General features: G+C 38.4%; 1 protein-coding gene across 2 annotated transcripts in view; it reads right to left on the minus strand.

The window, feature by feature from the left end:
• SH3D19 (SH3 domain containing 19) overlaps positions 1-14,052 on the minus strand; it is an 83,090-nt gene extending 69,038 nt beyond the window's left edge. For both annotated transcript variants that reach the window (XM_017736764.1, XM_017736763.1), the window contains exon 1: positions 14,036-14,052. In XM_017736764.1, the coding sequence (XP_017592253.1) occupies positions 14,036-14,051 (16 nt within the window). In that variant the 5' untranslated portion in view covers position 14,052. The remainder of the gene's footprint in view (positions 1-14,035) is intronic.
• Positions 14,053-14,058: the final 6 nt, after the last annotated feature.

The following is a 14,058-nucleotide window of genomic DNA, read 5'->3' on the forward strand; positions in this document are numbered from 1 at the left end:
GCTGCAGTAAAATATGCTAGGAATTCATAAGCAGCTAGTACTCACAAGCTACAGAAGTGGACCGTATGATTCTAAGTATATTATAGCTAAGGAAGTTCTTTCTGCCTGTTCTCCAAACCACAATTTGCATAGCCAGAGACCCGCAGTCTCTCAATCCGTAAGAACTGACCATGTTCCAACCTCCTGCAGACCATACTTTAAGATCTTCTCCACTTCATACCCACATCTACTATTTACAAAACCTTTGTTACCCTCAAAAAATTACAGCCATGCAGGAGAAATATATTAGCCTCATCCAGCAGCAGGATATAATGCAAGAAGCCAAGCAGCTAGCAGGTGGAGAAGAGGAGGTGGAAGAAGTCAGAGACTCCTGGCTGAAGTTGGGAAGACTGCTAGCCAGTTCTGAGCACAGCAGAAGAAACAAGGAAGACATAAGGGCACAAAGATCTGCTCTTCGTACCACAACTGTTTGGCAAATCTAGTGTTTATTTACAGACCATGCTCTGTGTATTTCAGCAGTAGCATGGGCACCTTATGCCTTTTTTCAGCATTCAAAGGTTGAGTGGCAGACAGAAATGCCACGTTCCAGTTGCTTTCAGAAAGGGTCAGGTTTCTTTAACTGGTGATTCTCTTACACTTCAAGCATGGGAAAATTAGCTTCTTTTGTTGTTTGCTTTTAATATGATAGAACAGTTTTTCTTCTCAAGGAAAATATAAACATAACCATCAGGAGAAAAATAACTGAGTCAACATCATTTCAGTGTCTCTACAAACCCTGAATAGCTTAAGTTTTTGCCAAAAAGAACACCAATGCAGAAAACAATATCTTTTAAGGCAATCACTCTTGTCTCTGGAAGACAAGCAAAGAAAAGGAAAAAGGCAACTCACACTAAGCAGAGCCATTATTTTCCTCTGTTTATTTTGCAAGCTTCTTCAAAGTATCTTGTTGCTAAGAGTGACTTCAACTGAAAAGTTTGCTCTCACTAGAAAAAAATTCAAGTATAAACATAAAATGTTGTTGAAAAATGAGTGGAAAGTTAACACACATTTTGCCGCATCAAAACTGCAAAGCTACTGAGGAACCTCCAATGGAATTGTCACCAGAGGCTGGTAACTTCCCACTTTTAACCCCATTCCACAGCTTCATCTCTTAAAAGTTTAACTGGCTGAAGGGAGGAAAGGGGGGCACATGCCATTCCCATTTCTGGGAAATATTGTATCTTCCAGTTTAACTATGCCAGTTAAACTGACCAGCCAGCAAAAGAGGCGGGACACTGCAACACTCTTCAGGAAGACACGTAGTTAGAGCACTAAGCAGTCTCCATCCCCATAGCTTTTAGCCCCTGATGGCCCAGCAGTGGTTTCACAAGGAAAGCAAGCATGACACACTCCTGCAACAATGGCAAACCTCCAGATAAACCAAGCAATGGGAACCGTGGGCTTTTAAGCAGTGCTGGCACATCAAAAATGTATGTTTCCAAGATAGGCAAATTATTGAAAGAGGCTGTATCCAACTTGCCCTAATCTGAATGCATCAATCTCCAACGAGCTTTGAAGACTGCCAGGCCTTAACAAACCCAGACTCTAAGACCAATACAGCAGCTTTACAAGGCATCATGCAGAAATGTGCTGGTTCCTGCATATTTTAGTCACATGCATCTAGACCCAGGTGATCATAGCTAAATGGTGCAGCAGTCCCTACCAGCCAACTGCATCAAGAGCCCCAAATTTCCATTTCTAACTGTCAGTGTAGATGGGGCCCTCACTCAAACTAAATGCACATTTTCTGGGAAAAAGATCTGCATTTGTGCAGGATTTTCAATGCTAGTTGCTTCATCTGCACTGAGATAAGCACTAACTGCCACTGATACTGCCATCTTTTTGCCTCTGTCTGTTAAGGCATATTGTGGCTCAAAGCAACTCTTCCTGCTTTCCAGCACTTCCATCAGGTAAGGAATCAGAACAATGCAAATTGATTCCACTGTGTAGAATCTAGTATAAATTTTGGTTAATTTTGTTAGGAACAGCTATACAACAAAACCCATAAGACTGAACATTTGTTTATGTATTTTAGTATTTTAACAGCAGAGTCTCTTTATCAGTTGTTTAAAAGGCAGAAGGCTCAAGGAGAGATTAATGAGAGGCTTGGAAGAAACTTCTTAGATTTACTTGATGTATAGCTTTCCCTTTACTACAAAAGGCCACAAAATCAGGACATGCTGAGAGTTTTTAATTGTAAAGGCAGACAGTTTTTATACTTGCTTTAACTTCTACAGTATGCTGTTGAAATCCAGAGCAGTACATTGCCAGGAAAAAACCAACATTATAGCACCCCCCACAATGAAATTATAGTAGTCTGTCAGTTTTAGTGCTGAACAGTTACTGAGTCTGTAAGCATAAAGCATTCTTGCAGTTTTTTATATTGGAGTAATGCTTTTCCCCCCACTCTTAAACACGACTAATAGATGGCTGGGGGTGGACCCCAACACATAGCTGAGAACACACTGAACCTCTGCAGTCAAGTATTTAACTTTGAAACCCACTGACCACCATAAAGCGTATTAATTATCCAAACTATAAGTATAATTAATATAACTTTAAGTTATAGTATCTTTAGCTTGCTAAAAAGATTGAAAATAAACTATAATCACCTTTAAAGCCTTTAGTGTACTTATAAGTGCACAACATATAAGAGAAAAAAGGATTTTACTGGACAGCAGAGGCTACATTTGCCAGTGCTACATTTGCTGTTGATTTGTTTTTGTGACTCTGAAGCTCCACCCCCTCATTCTTGCTCCTAAATTTCTCCTGCACTGCAACAGCAAAAGTGTGCATGCCTCAGTGTGAACGTATATGCCATCATAAGAGGGGGCTGACATAGAAAACAAAAGAGAACGTAAACAGACTCTGTAAGCTTTCACCATTTCTCTAAAAGGTTTGTGCTGTAAGAACCTAGACCAAACTCAGCACTGGGAACTGGGCTTGTTCTTAAGCCATAAATGATAAACAAAGTATATAAGCAATCAAATACACCCATTACATGCATATATTACCACACTTTTGCCTTCTATCACAGTTGTTTATAAAGGAAATTTAGGATACAGCTGTTTCTAAAGCTCTTTTTTCAAGAAATTAGCAACTCCTGAAAGTACGAATCCCCGCATCTTCATAAAAGACATCCCAGCTGATCAGTGCAATGTAATTCTCTGATTATGTACTTCAGGTACAACTAGAGACAGGTATCACTACACCACCAGAATCACAGCGGGAGCTACTCTAGATGAGCCCCACTATGGAATTTTTTTTATACTTTCATACAGAAAGTATCAATTGACTCAACATTCCGAGTTGGAACAGAAGACTTATAACCACAAAACACGTTCCTCTCTAGGCATTTCAGAAATGTTAAATCCACATTTCTGAAAAATAATTCTCTGATGTTGCTAGCACTGCCATTAAAAGGAAATTATCTTTCAAGAGCACTGTACTACCTTTTTCTTTCCAAATCAGGGATTTAGCATGCCTGCAGAGGTTCTGCATATTCCTCAGCTAGACCACAGAGCTCACTCAGTCTTACCTACGTCTGCCTGTCACAGGGTGCTGATACACAACATGCAATAAATGGACTAGTTAGACGTGTGGATAAACTTGTCCTTCTGACACTTTATTAACAGACCATCTTATAAACATTCAAACACCATATGCAAGATCCAAGTTTATTCAATTATTTTCCTCCTCAGGAGTTTGCCCTGCTTGAGAACCAGAACATCCAGCACCAAAAGAGCCTCCAGCTTTGAACACCTGTGTGTAGGTACATTCACCTGTCACAACATGCTCCTTACTACACAACTTAGGGGCACTTTCCGTGCCAGGAGACCTAAGATATGCACAGAGAAATACTGCTGTGGAATGACTAAGGTAATCATAAAAGTCTTTCTATAAATACTAAAAGGAACCATTTTCTTTAAGTTTTCCACAGGGCATTTAGCTTGTTTGATTTGGTTATTTTCCTGTTGAACAACCATTTCCTAAACATGTAAATTTCTGGCCACTTCAAGTCTAGTACTGCAAGGGATACCACTTTGACCATTTAAACAATTTCCCTTTATCTACACAGTACAAAACCAGGTGTTGTAGAAAGAGCCTTTGTTGTATACTTTTCAGATTATCATTTAGAATTTTTGAGAAGTCACACTCTATCTTTATTTGTTTTAAAAGCTGGACTCTCCATCTACTACGCTGTATAGTAAGATCATTTATTCTTGGATGTAAAAAACTGCAAGTTTCACCCTTCCCACCCCCTCACCAAACTAAGAACCCTGTCTCATTGGACAATTAAAAGTTTTCTGAATTTGCTAATCTGAAACAATATGTTTTTACTGGTGAGATGACAAACCTCAGCAACAAAAGTCCCCAGTGTAATGCATTAAGCACTGGGAAGCTAAGCCATATTCAAAGTGGGCCAGACATGGATTCACAATAAAGTGCTGAATAGCAATTCAGAAGATATTCTCCCTTCTGTATATTAGGAAAACTAATTTGGCTTTAAAACAAACAAGAAAATTTCTTTCTTGACTATTTCATCCCGTGAAGCCACTGACAGAATAAAGGTGACACTGCTTCCAATTTAGATATCAGACATGATAGTGAATGCAAGTAAGTGCATAGGTCTGCACTGTGGGAGGAATTTGGAGACTGGGAACATGAAAAGACACAGAGAGAAAGAAAATAACGTATGAAAAGAAAGGACCATAATACGCTCAACCATTTTAAAAAGGCAGTATCTCTAAAAATATAATAAATGTACCAGGCAAATGAAAGTATTTATTTCTCTTAAGATACCACTGAAATACTCAATAGCTTCTTCTTGGACTATTTTGTGCTCCTTTGTCACTATTCATGATTAAAGAATCCCCAAGCTGTTTACCCAGTTCACCTAATGAGAACAGTCTTAAATCTCAATGATTTTGTTACAAGTACTAATTTTCTATGGAAGTGCATTTGAAATTAGCCTATTAACAAAATATTTTCCCTCCAGTGACATTGGTAATTTTGCCCAACACAGAAATAAAAAATATCTGGGAAACTGAATCTAACAATTGCTTCTCACGTGTACTGGATTCTTCTGAAGTACCGTTACATGGATTATTCCCAAAAGGTCTCTTGCACTTTATCATCAAACAAAGATTACAAGACCTAGACACATCATAAAAAGGATTAATGTGAAGGCGCAAAAAATGGATTTGTTTAATGATGGTGGCATATATGAAAAAATTGTTGCACCCTGAGATAACCCTCATCCATCAGCTTTGAGCACATGCTTAGAAGCTGTGCATCTCTCTGCCAGAATTCCACAGAACAGGAAGCCCAGCACTTTGCTGTTATTGAAACAAGTAATGTTTTAATGCATATCATTTAATAATGAAATGATCAGCACCCAATTTTTAAAAAAGTGAGTCACCTGGCATTCTGAAGACATTTTACTGAGGTGTGTAATGAATTTCTCCACATCTACTCCAAGATAAGTGTTAAACATCTACTAAATCCCCTTTAAGGCACCTCAGAGTCCTTCATTACTGGCCTAACATGTGCATGTAAATCTGCATACATGTTGATGGAAGACCATCCTGACCAGTAATCACTCTGTACAGCTGGATTCCTTGCACCATGATGTCACCTTGTGCAGAAGGCCCATGCATGCAGTCCAACTGATCCCTCTGTAGCCACGTCTTTTGTGTCCATGGGAAAATGAAGGTGTGTAGACTTATCTGAGCAACACTAAATTAGGATCTTACGACAACTTGAGACAGGAATTCGAAATGGAAGGTCAATTCCAACAGTGGGAACACACTGGAAGTCCTGACTAATTGGTAAGAGTGCCAAAGAGGAGAGGATTACTGAAGAAGCCCACAGGTGCTCAGTGTCTTTGACAGGGACAGAAAGATGCAGTTGCTGGACACTGCCATTACCTTCTTAAGACAGGCTCCCTTGCCCAACCAATGTGAAACATACCCTCCCAAGCTCCAAAACAGAGGATGATAATGATGTTTTATAAAGAGGGAAGACAGGAAACAGGGAAGGAAATAGCAACTCACAGAATAGAAAGACCACCTGCTGTGATGAAACAGAGGTAGGCAACCCTTCCTGGGGTTTTATAAAAGCACAGGGCTTTCATACCACTTGGTAGCAAGTTCAAGCATGCTCAACAAAAGTAAGTATGGCCCACAACACAGAGTTTGGTGTATTACTTTTTATTTAAAAATTGAAAACAGAGTTAAATTTACAAAACATACAAATAATAATAAAAACACTGGAGTTCTCTCTGTGTACAAAATGAAAGCTGTAAGTCACAATTCTAAGAAATGCCTTCTGAACAACCACTCAGATACACGCTGCTTTCATTTTTCATGTGTGGCCCTCATACTATAGACAAAGCTGACTGCTGTATTTATTTCTGAGAATATTACAGTATTTCACAAAGCCTCCTCACCTGTTTTTTCCAAGTATTTGTCAATCATACTACCTTCTCCTCCCAGTCCCTCAAAAATACACAGCAGAAAAAGCAGCTATTATAAAAGTAATTATTTAACTGCTTCGACCCTTGACATGAGGCTACTGTATCTTGTTCTCAGTCTTCTAAATGCAAATTTCATCCATTCAGTTGCTACTCATGGTAACACAAAGCAGTTTCGCTTACAGTTCAATGAAAGGCTTCAAAAATCATATGGCAACTTAAAATGACCAAGCAAAAGGATGGCAAAGCTATTAAGCATTCAGAAACCCTCAAAACAAAGAATTGTGTGCTTACTACAGATAAACACAGCTTTTCTGGACACTGGTAATGCTGGCAGAAATGGTTCCAATTGTTTGGTACCTTGGAGGAAATAACTACCCTCCCATGTGCTCCTAGACCCCTCCCCAATTCTGTGCACTCACCAAAAAAGGCCTACAGACCCTGTCAGAGGCATTCAACATCTGTAAATACACTAATAAGTACCTCTGCATTGCTATGGTGCCAGAATACCATAATGACACACTTCAAATAGTTCTTGATAATGGATCCACAAACATCAAGCTAGTGGGCAGCAATTAGAGAAATGAGATGTGCCTGATGTCATGGCAGCTGCTACCATGCATTTCCCAGACATGATAATGGTAATCTTCAGGAAGCTTTGCACACTAGAACAGAAAAAAAACCCAGTTTTTTCATAGTTAGGCTTATAAGTGCTGAATACATGAGGTCTGCAGCATTATCCCATCTCATCATTCAGTGATACCTGCTCCACCCTGGCAGTGATGCTCTTCCAAGCATGGACTTGACCTGCTTAAACAATGGATGTGGTAGACTGTCAGGTAGGACATGACAGGTGCCCAGCCTCAAGAATTCCATTTTCAGGTGAACTTCATCATCCCAGTTTGGAATTCACTGAGTATTGTGTCAGACATACTTGCAAGGAATGGCAAGCTTAAGACAAATGACAAAGTGTACAGCATTTGCCATCTGTTGAACTGTGGCACCTGTTCTTCAAGTGCTAGGTAGAAGCAGAGAAACTTCTTATAAAACTTCTATTTTGATCCCAAGTCCACATTTCTATTAGTTTTGTACCCTAAATTTACAGCGCAGACAGTTATAAAATGAATACAGCACACCAACAAAGGAATTCATTATGAGAAACTTATTGAAATGCTGCGCTTGTTTCCAGGCATTTACGTCCCATCTCTCCAACAGGATGAACCAACAGTTTTTTAATAACCAGTAAGATCACAGCACACTGTACACTCAAAAATTCTTGTAAATGATTTAGCACAGATGTGCACAACCTGAACCAATTTTCATGTATAGATCTGTGATATTGAGCACTCAGGTTTTAATGCAAGAAGGAATTAATGATGAATACAAAATTATCACCTTGAGAAAACAAATTATATTAATTTTATCTTATCTCTTATGAATAGAATCTAAAGAAATGCCTCGAACTGCTTCTTTTATGCATACAATATTCTGTCCAGAAGGAGAATGGGTCAAAAATTCTTCTGTAGAAACACAGTGCATGAAAATTTACCGAAGTTTTTAAGGAAGTAAATCACCACAATCAAGATCACATTAAAACGCAGAATATAGATAAGAATTTTATCATCATAATTCAAGAACGCAGCAGAAATACCAACCACTATGCAAAAGGCACTAACTGATTCCATATGATGAATGATCGTGTTCCTTACTATCATGTAATATTTGAAGACTAAAAGTCTAAGTGGGTTCAAAAAAGGAATTGAATTCGTGAAAGATAAATCCATTGGCAGCAATTTAGCAGGGCCTTTCATATGCAGCCTCCCAGAAGTTGCTAAGAAATTGACTGCAGAGGGGAAGGAATCTCTCTTGGAAGTAAAAATTGAATCCTAGGAGGTGTTTCTTGCATACTTTCCTGAAGACATTTGTTTTTTCAGTTTGTGCACTGGGCCACGTGAGCTACTAGCACAGCTCTGAAAGGCTGATGGTGTGCCCACTATCAGTCGCAGGAGTAACAATGTCAATCATTTGAAATCTTTAGCACATTCTGATCCAATCACGTTTTCTTCAAAAGCCTGAACAAGCTAACTGAGGTAGTAACACACACACAAAAGAAACGCTACAACCTCTTTAAAAGCTTAGGGAAAAGAAAAAAAATGAACAGTAACATTTGTTGCATTCAGCTTCTACTTCAATGTGAACATGTTCAGCCTTGCTGTCATCCAGCCCTTCAGGCTGGATCCAAATACAGCCATAGAAAGCAGGAAAACAGGGATAGATTTGTTTTATAACACATGCAAAAATTCCTAAACCAATTAGGTTCATCTTTGAAGCATCTTATTTAGCCTACCATTAACTTTTGTCAGAAGATTCTAAATTCTCAAGTCAGAATTGTCAAATTGATGTTTTTAGAAAAACACATGAAATCCATACAAATCTCTACAGATTTAAAACATCACCTGAAGCAATTAGTGTAACAGCACTACATCATGGTCAATTAACAAATATTGATATACATAAGATCCTGTGTCTGTCAAAATTTATACAACGTTGAGGGGAAAAACAGGAAGTTTTCTTGGTATGTGCCATCAGCCAGAATCTATGCTTTCCCACAAAACTTATTTTCATCCTTCACTAAAGGGAAGGATGCTTGCCAAGCATAAACCACACATCAACAGATGATATATTGTGTTCCCAAATCTGCTGTTGGAATGCCTCAGTGCCTTTTGTGCATACTGTTTTTCAAGTGCAGAGTAAAAAAATCTTGGCCAGCAATGAAAACAACACTTCCACTACATTTTTTGTACAGTTTGAGAACCTGAATAAGCAAGGCAGGACTGTGCAATGAGAAGGCTGAAGGGGCCACACTCCTTTACCCCAGATAAGAGAAGGCAAAGAAGCTACTGAACCACAGCACACAGCTACTTGTAGGGTAGCAACAAAGATCACAGATGTAAACTCTTCTTGGTGTTAGTGAACAACATTGAATGGGGAAATGGTCACAAATGTAGCTTGGGAGGTTCAGGTTGTATGTGAGCAAAAGTTCTTCCATTAGGAATAAGTGAAGCACTAGAACAGGTTACCTGAAGAGGCTGTAAATCCCTTTCTTTCAGGAGACTTTTCAAGACACAGCTAAATGGATCTAGCCTTGGCAACAGGCCTGCTTCAAGAAGGAGGTTGGACTAGGTGACCCCAGAGCTCCCTTCCAGACAACACTTCCATGAACACAAACACAAAATCATCAAAGCAAAGAAACTAAACCATGCTAAAGCATTGTATTTAACTATAGACAATAAGCATAAAGAAGTTCATGGCAAATTACTTTCGCACTATCAAAATAAAATTTCATATGGCACATATTGTATGAGATACTTAATGAAACAAAACACACAGAACTACATCAACTTTTAATGGAGAGTGTCAACACCACTACTCTGTAGTTTCCAAATTTTAAATCAAGGTGATGCACGGCTTCCAAATAGATAAAGTATATTTAACAGCTCAGTAATCGCAGCTTAACATGCCTCAGTGACTACAGCTATAGAGAAAGAAACAAAAGGGACAACTTCAAGAGTACAGAATTTGAGAAACAGGATCACAACAGAATGCTGAACTGATAGACTGCAAGGACACTGGGCAGAATGTCCAAGATAAGGCCAGCAGGAACTAGATTAGGAGGAATAAACAAAGCCAACTCATCAAACTAATGTGCTAACTAGGTAAAAGGCAATTCTGGCAGGGGAAGACCACAACTACTGACTCACAGACACCAACTCAAGAAACCCACATACTCAAAGGAAGTCTGAGCATGTAGGCTGATTAGCAGAAGAAGCAAGAGAGTAATTTAACTAACAAATAAAATACTAATTAATAAGAGAACTATAAAAATTATAGCAAATAAACATTAATACCTTTGCTTATCAAAATGTATAAATTATGAAAAGTTTTGATAATTGGTGTATTGGCTTTGTGAATTTGCCAGCTAGAACCCCTTTCTGTGCTGAACTAAATAAATCAAATACCTTGACTCTGTGGATTGGCCTCTTGCACACTGGGTGAAAGAACCCATTTCGGGACAACAAAGGCTAGACTCTCAAAAGCAAATATTGACAAATTTATTCACAAATATTACACTTTTTTCCATCTGTAAACAACAACCACTTTGGCAAAAGCTTCTTGCAATGAGGTTATGACTCATTTACCCTTTGCTGTCTATCCCCATTCTTTATGCAACATCCCAGACTTATCATTTGTTGCCCTGACAGGAAATGACTGCTTACAACACGGTAACAGCAAGGTCTTTGGGTAATCATAGTTCTGTGGGTCATTCTCCAGCTACAAACTCACCTCTCCCTAAGCAATTATATACTTCTGTGCCTTGCTTTGGCTCTAACCTAAATGAAGAAGGTCCATTTAATCACTTAATAATGATACTTATTATTATTTGTCCTTCTACAGTTTCCTTGGCTAGGAAATCACCCCATTGACTATCAGAAGTTATTTAAATCTTTTCCTAAGACCAGCCTTCATTTTTAGAAGCCTTGTTTCTTCAGAGGGCACAACATTCTTTGGGGTTCAGTCTACACTCCTGGTACACTCCAAGTAACCGCAAGCAGGTTTTTCTTGCCACTAACTTGAATTTCAAGATACATTGGAGAATTTCCATGTATAGGCTATGTTATTTAACTTCCAAAAAAACTTTAGTTAGTATTTATATTTACCTCAAGCAAACTACAAAGACTATGAAATAGTAGAAATGTGTGCAGTAACTTCAATGGGCTATGAAAAATGCCTAATCACCTCACCTTCTTAACAATTGCTAGACACAACATACCAGCATCAGTCAGAGATTATTACAGGAAAAGTACATTATTTGTGCTCTTTGGATCCTAAGTGTTTTACTGTTGTGGTGCCTGAAGCAATTATTAAAACTGAAGCTCCTAAATCTGCATCGGGACTACCAAAACAAAACAGACTGAATCCCAGGGAAAAGAGGGAAGAGATGTTCAGCTGGCCATCAACTCCACTGCTTCTTGAATTTGTGAGCTAACTGACTAAACAAAGAAATAAATAAAATAGTGGCACCCACTCCCGTACCCTGAATGCTCCTCTTAGTCCTCTTTTTAAGGGCTTCTTGTGTACACATGGACAGACTAGTGGATCATAGGTACACTTTATGAATTTATTTAAAACAGGTGATCTACTTCATGGGGGCTTTTTTCTCATCTCTGAATAAAAGAGGATAAACTGTTACACTTGGTATGGACAAGCAGAACAATTTCCAGATCAGCACTGAAGGACACAGGCATGCAGACAAAGAAGTTTCCAGCTGAACAATGCTGACTTCTCTTCTGCAAGATGCCTATCTTTCCACTTCTGAAATATAGGAACAGTTAAGCAGCTAAGTCTTCGAATTACCCTTTTCCTAATCATGCTTTCTCCCAGCTCCAAGGTCGCTGGCACCCCTTGGGGAGGACTTAGCTTGAGCTCTTCTTGTTATGATCCAGTGAACCCTAAAGGACATCACCACCAAAACAGTCTCGGACCCAAGAATTTAATGAAGAATTGCAGACCATCTCATTCTTTACTTCTTAAGGCCAAATATGTAGTTTTGCATTAACATGGGAACAACTGCTGAGCATTGTTGTATTAAATTCTTCATTTATCTGTAAAAAGTCCATGATGCCTGCAAATTAATGTTCACCGAACTTCATCAAACACACTACAGAAATGTACCCCTATAACCTCTCAGCATGTTGAGCAGTGAAATATTCAACCTTAATTTGTTATACTGGACACAGCTCATTGTTCTCAGCTTCAAAAACAAGTCAGCGCCAGTTTGATGTGGGAGTTGTGGGAGTGTAAAGAATTGATCCAACTCTGAACTAAATCTTGTTTTGGCAAAAAACTCTTCAAAGCACTTAGTCAATCGACCAATCAAAAGTAGATTATTTCACCCAAAATCTCAAACTGCTCACTAGAGTTGAAAAAGTTCCAGGAAACATCTGAACTACTATGGAGAAACAGAAATAGGGGAAGGGGGAAGAAAACCCAACAAAACTCAACCCAGAGATGTTTCAGTCAGCACAGCAAAACTCATGTGCAAAATTTACAGCCATTGTATGACAACAAACCACAGACGAGCATTTGTGATAAGTAAAACAGAGTAGTATTAAATTAAACCAAAGCCTTCCCTTGTACTATTGACCACCTGTACTTTTAACCACACATTCAAGTACAAATCACATAGGTCTTCATTATCAGCTCAAAATAATTTAATTATTGGCTTCCATATTTGGTAATTTCATTTTATTTTTAAGTAAGGACAGTTCTACCATATCTGTAACGGGCTATTCTTTCTCAAGGAACACTGGCCAGAACTCAAAGTGAAACAATGCAGATAGTGAATACGTTAAAAATTTCTTGTGCACTTTAGATAATATCAGAATACTGTGGTACACAGACCTAATGTGACAGCAAGGACAGATAATCAAACAATGCAGTTCATAACTAAAATTCACTATATTACTATAAACTTTCCTGCAAGTCCACTTTAGTCAGTAGACACAGAATAAAAAGGTAGTGAAAATAGGAAAGCACACCAGATTAAGGCCCAGAGTCTGACTGGAGAGAGCCTGTGGAGAAATAGCATTTTAGTGAGGTTGTTCTGGTTTGTTTGGAATTTTTTTGTTTCCACCTTATTAAAAACAAACTAAGTAAAAATACTAACATTCTAAACAAAAAAATCCAGTAAAGATCCTGTGGTCTCTATAACTTCCCAGAACAATAATGTATGTGACAGAAATATGCAACAAAGGAGGTAAAAATCAATCACATTATTGTTCTTATTTATATTGCCATAAAAAACCCTAAAACTTTCCAACAAAAGTGTCTTCCTTTCCCAGAGCAGGTGACCAGATGATTCAGTTTTAACGAACCTATGCAGCTACTTTCATTGTTTTCAATTTTTAAAGAATGTATTGTAGCTCTCCTCCCTATAACCTAAAAAACCTATATATATATGTATATAAATATATATATATATAAATTCAAACAGCATTTTCTCAAAGGGAAAATAATTTCTCTAGAAGAGTTTCAAATTGCTCTATTTAATATCTTCTCACAGGTTTTCCAGAACATGCCAAATAAAAACTTTCTTGAATTCAGAGAAAATAATGCCATGACATGGAATCATGACATGCAGTGTGGTAGACACAGGCAGTCAGACAAGCCACCTGAGCTGTCTACAACTACCCTTGGACACAGATGGTTCTTCCTATCTCATTCCTCCAAGTTTCCATGTTTCAATATCTGCTCTGGCAGTCTAATGCTTAAAGCAAGCATCTTCAGCTCATTAAACCAGCAAAAAAGCTCCCAACCCAACACGGCAAAAAACCAAACAGATCAACTCTTCAGTGAACCAAATAAAAAAAAAACCAAAACCATGAGTAGGTCTAACAGATCTCAGGCTGCAGTTTCACAGCAATCTAAGCCAAACTAACTTCTGGTGGCATAGGCTCTTACCTCCCTCTGGCTGCATGTTCCTA

The sequence above is a fragment of the Corvus brachyrhynchos genome, unplaced genomic scaffold, assembly GCF_000691975.1.
Source record: "Corvus brachyrhynchos isolate BGI_N302 unplaced genomic scaffold, ASM69197v1 scaffold175, whole genome shotgun sequence".
NCBI classification, from domain to species: Eukaryota; Metazoa; Chordata; class Aves; order Passeriformes; family Corvidae; genus Corvus; species Corvus brachyrhynchos.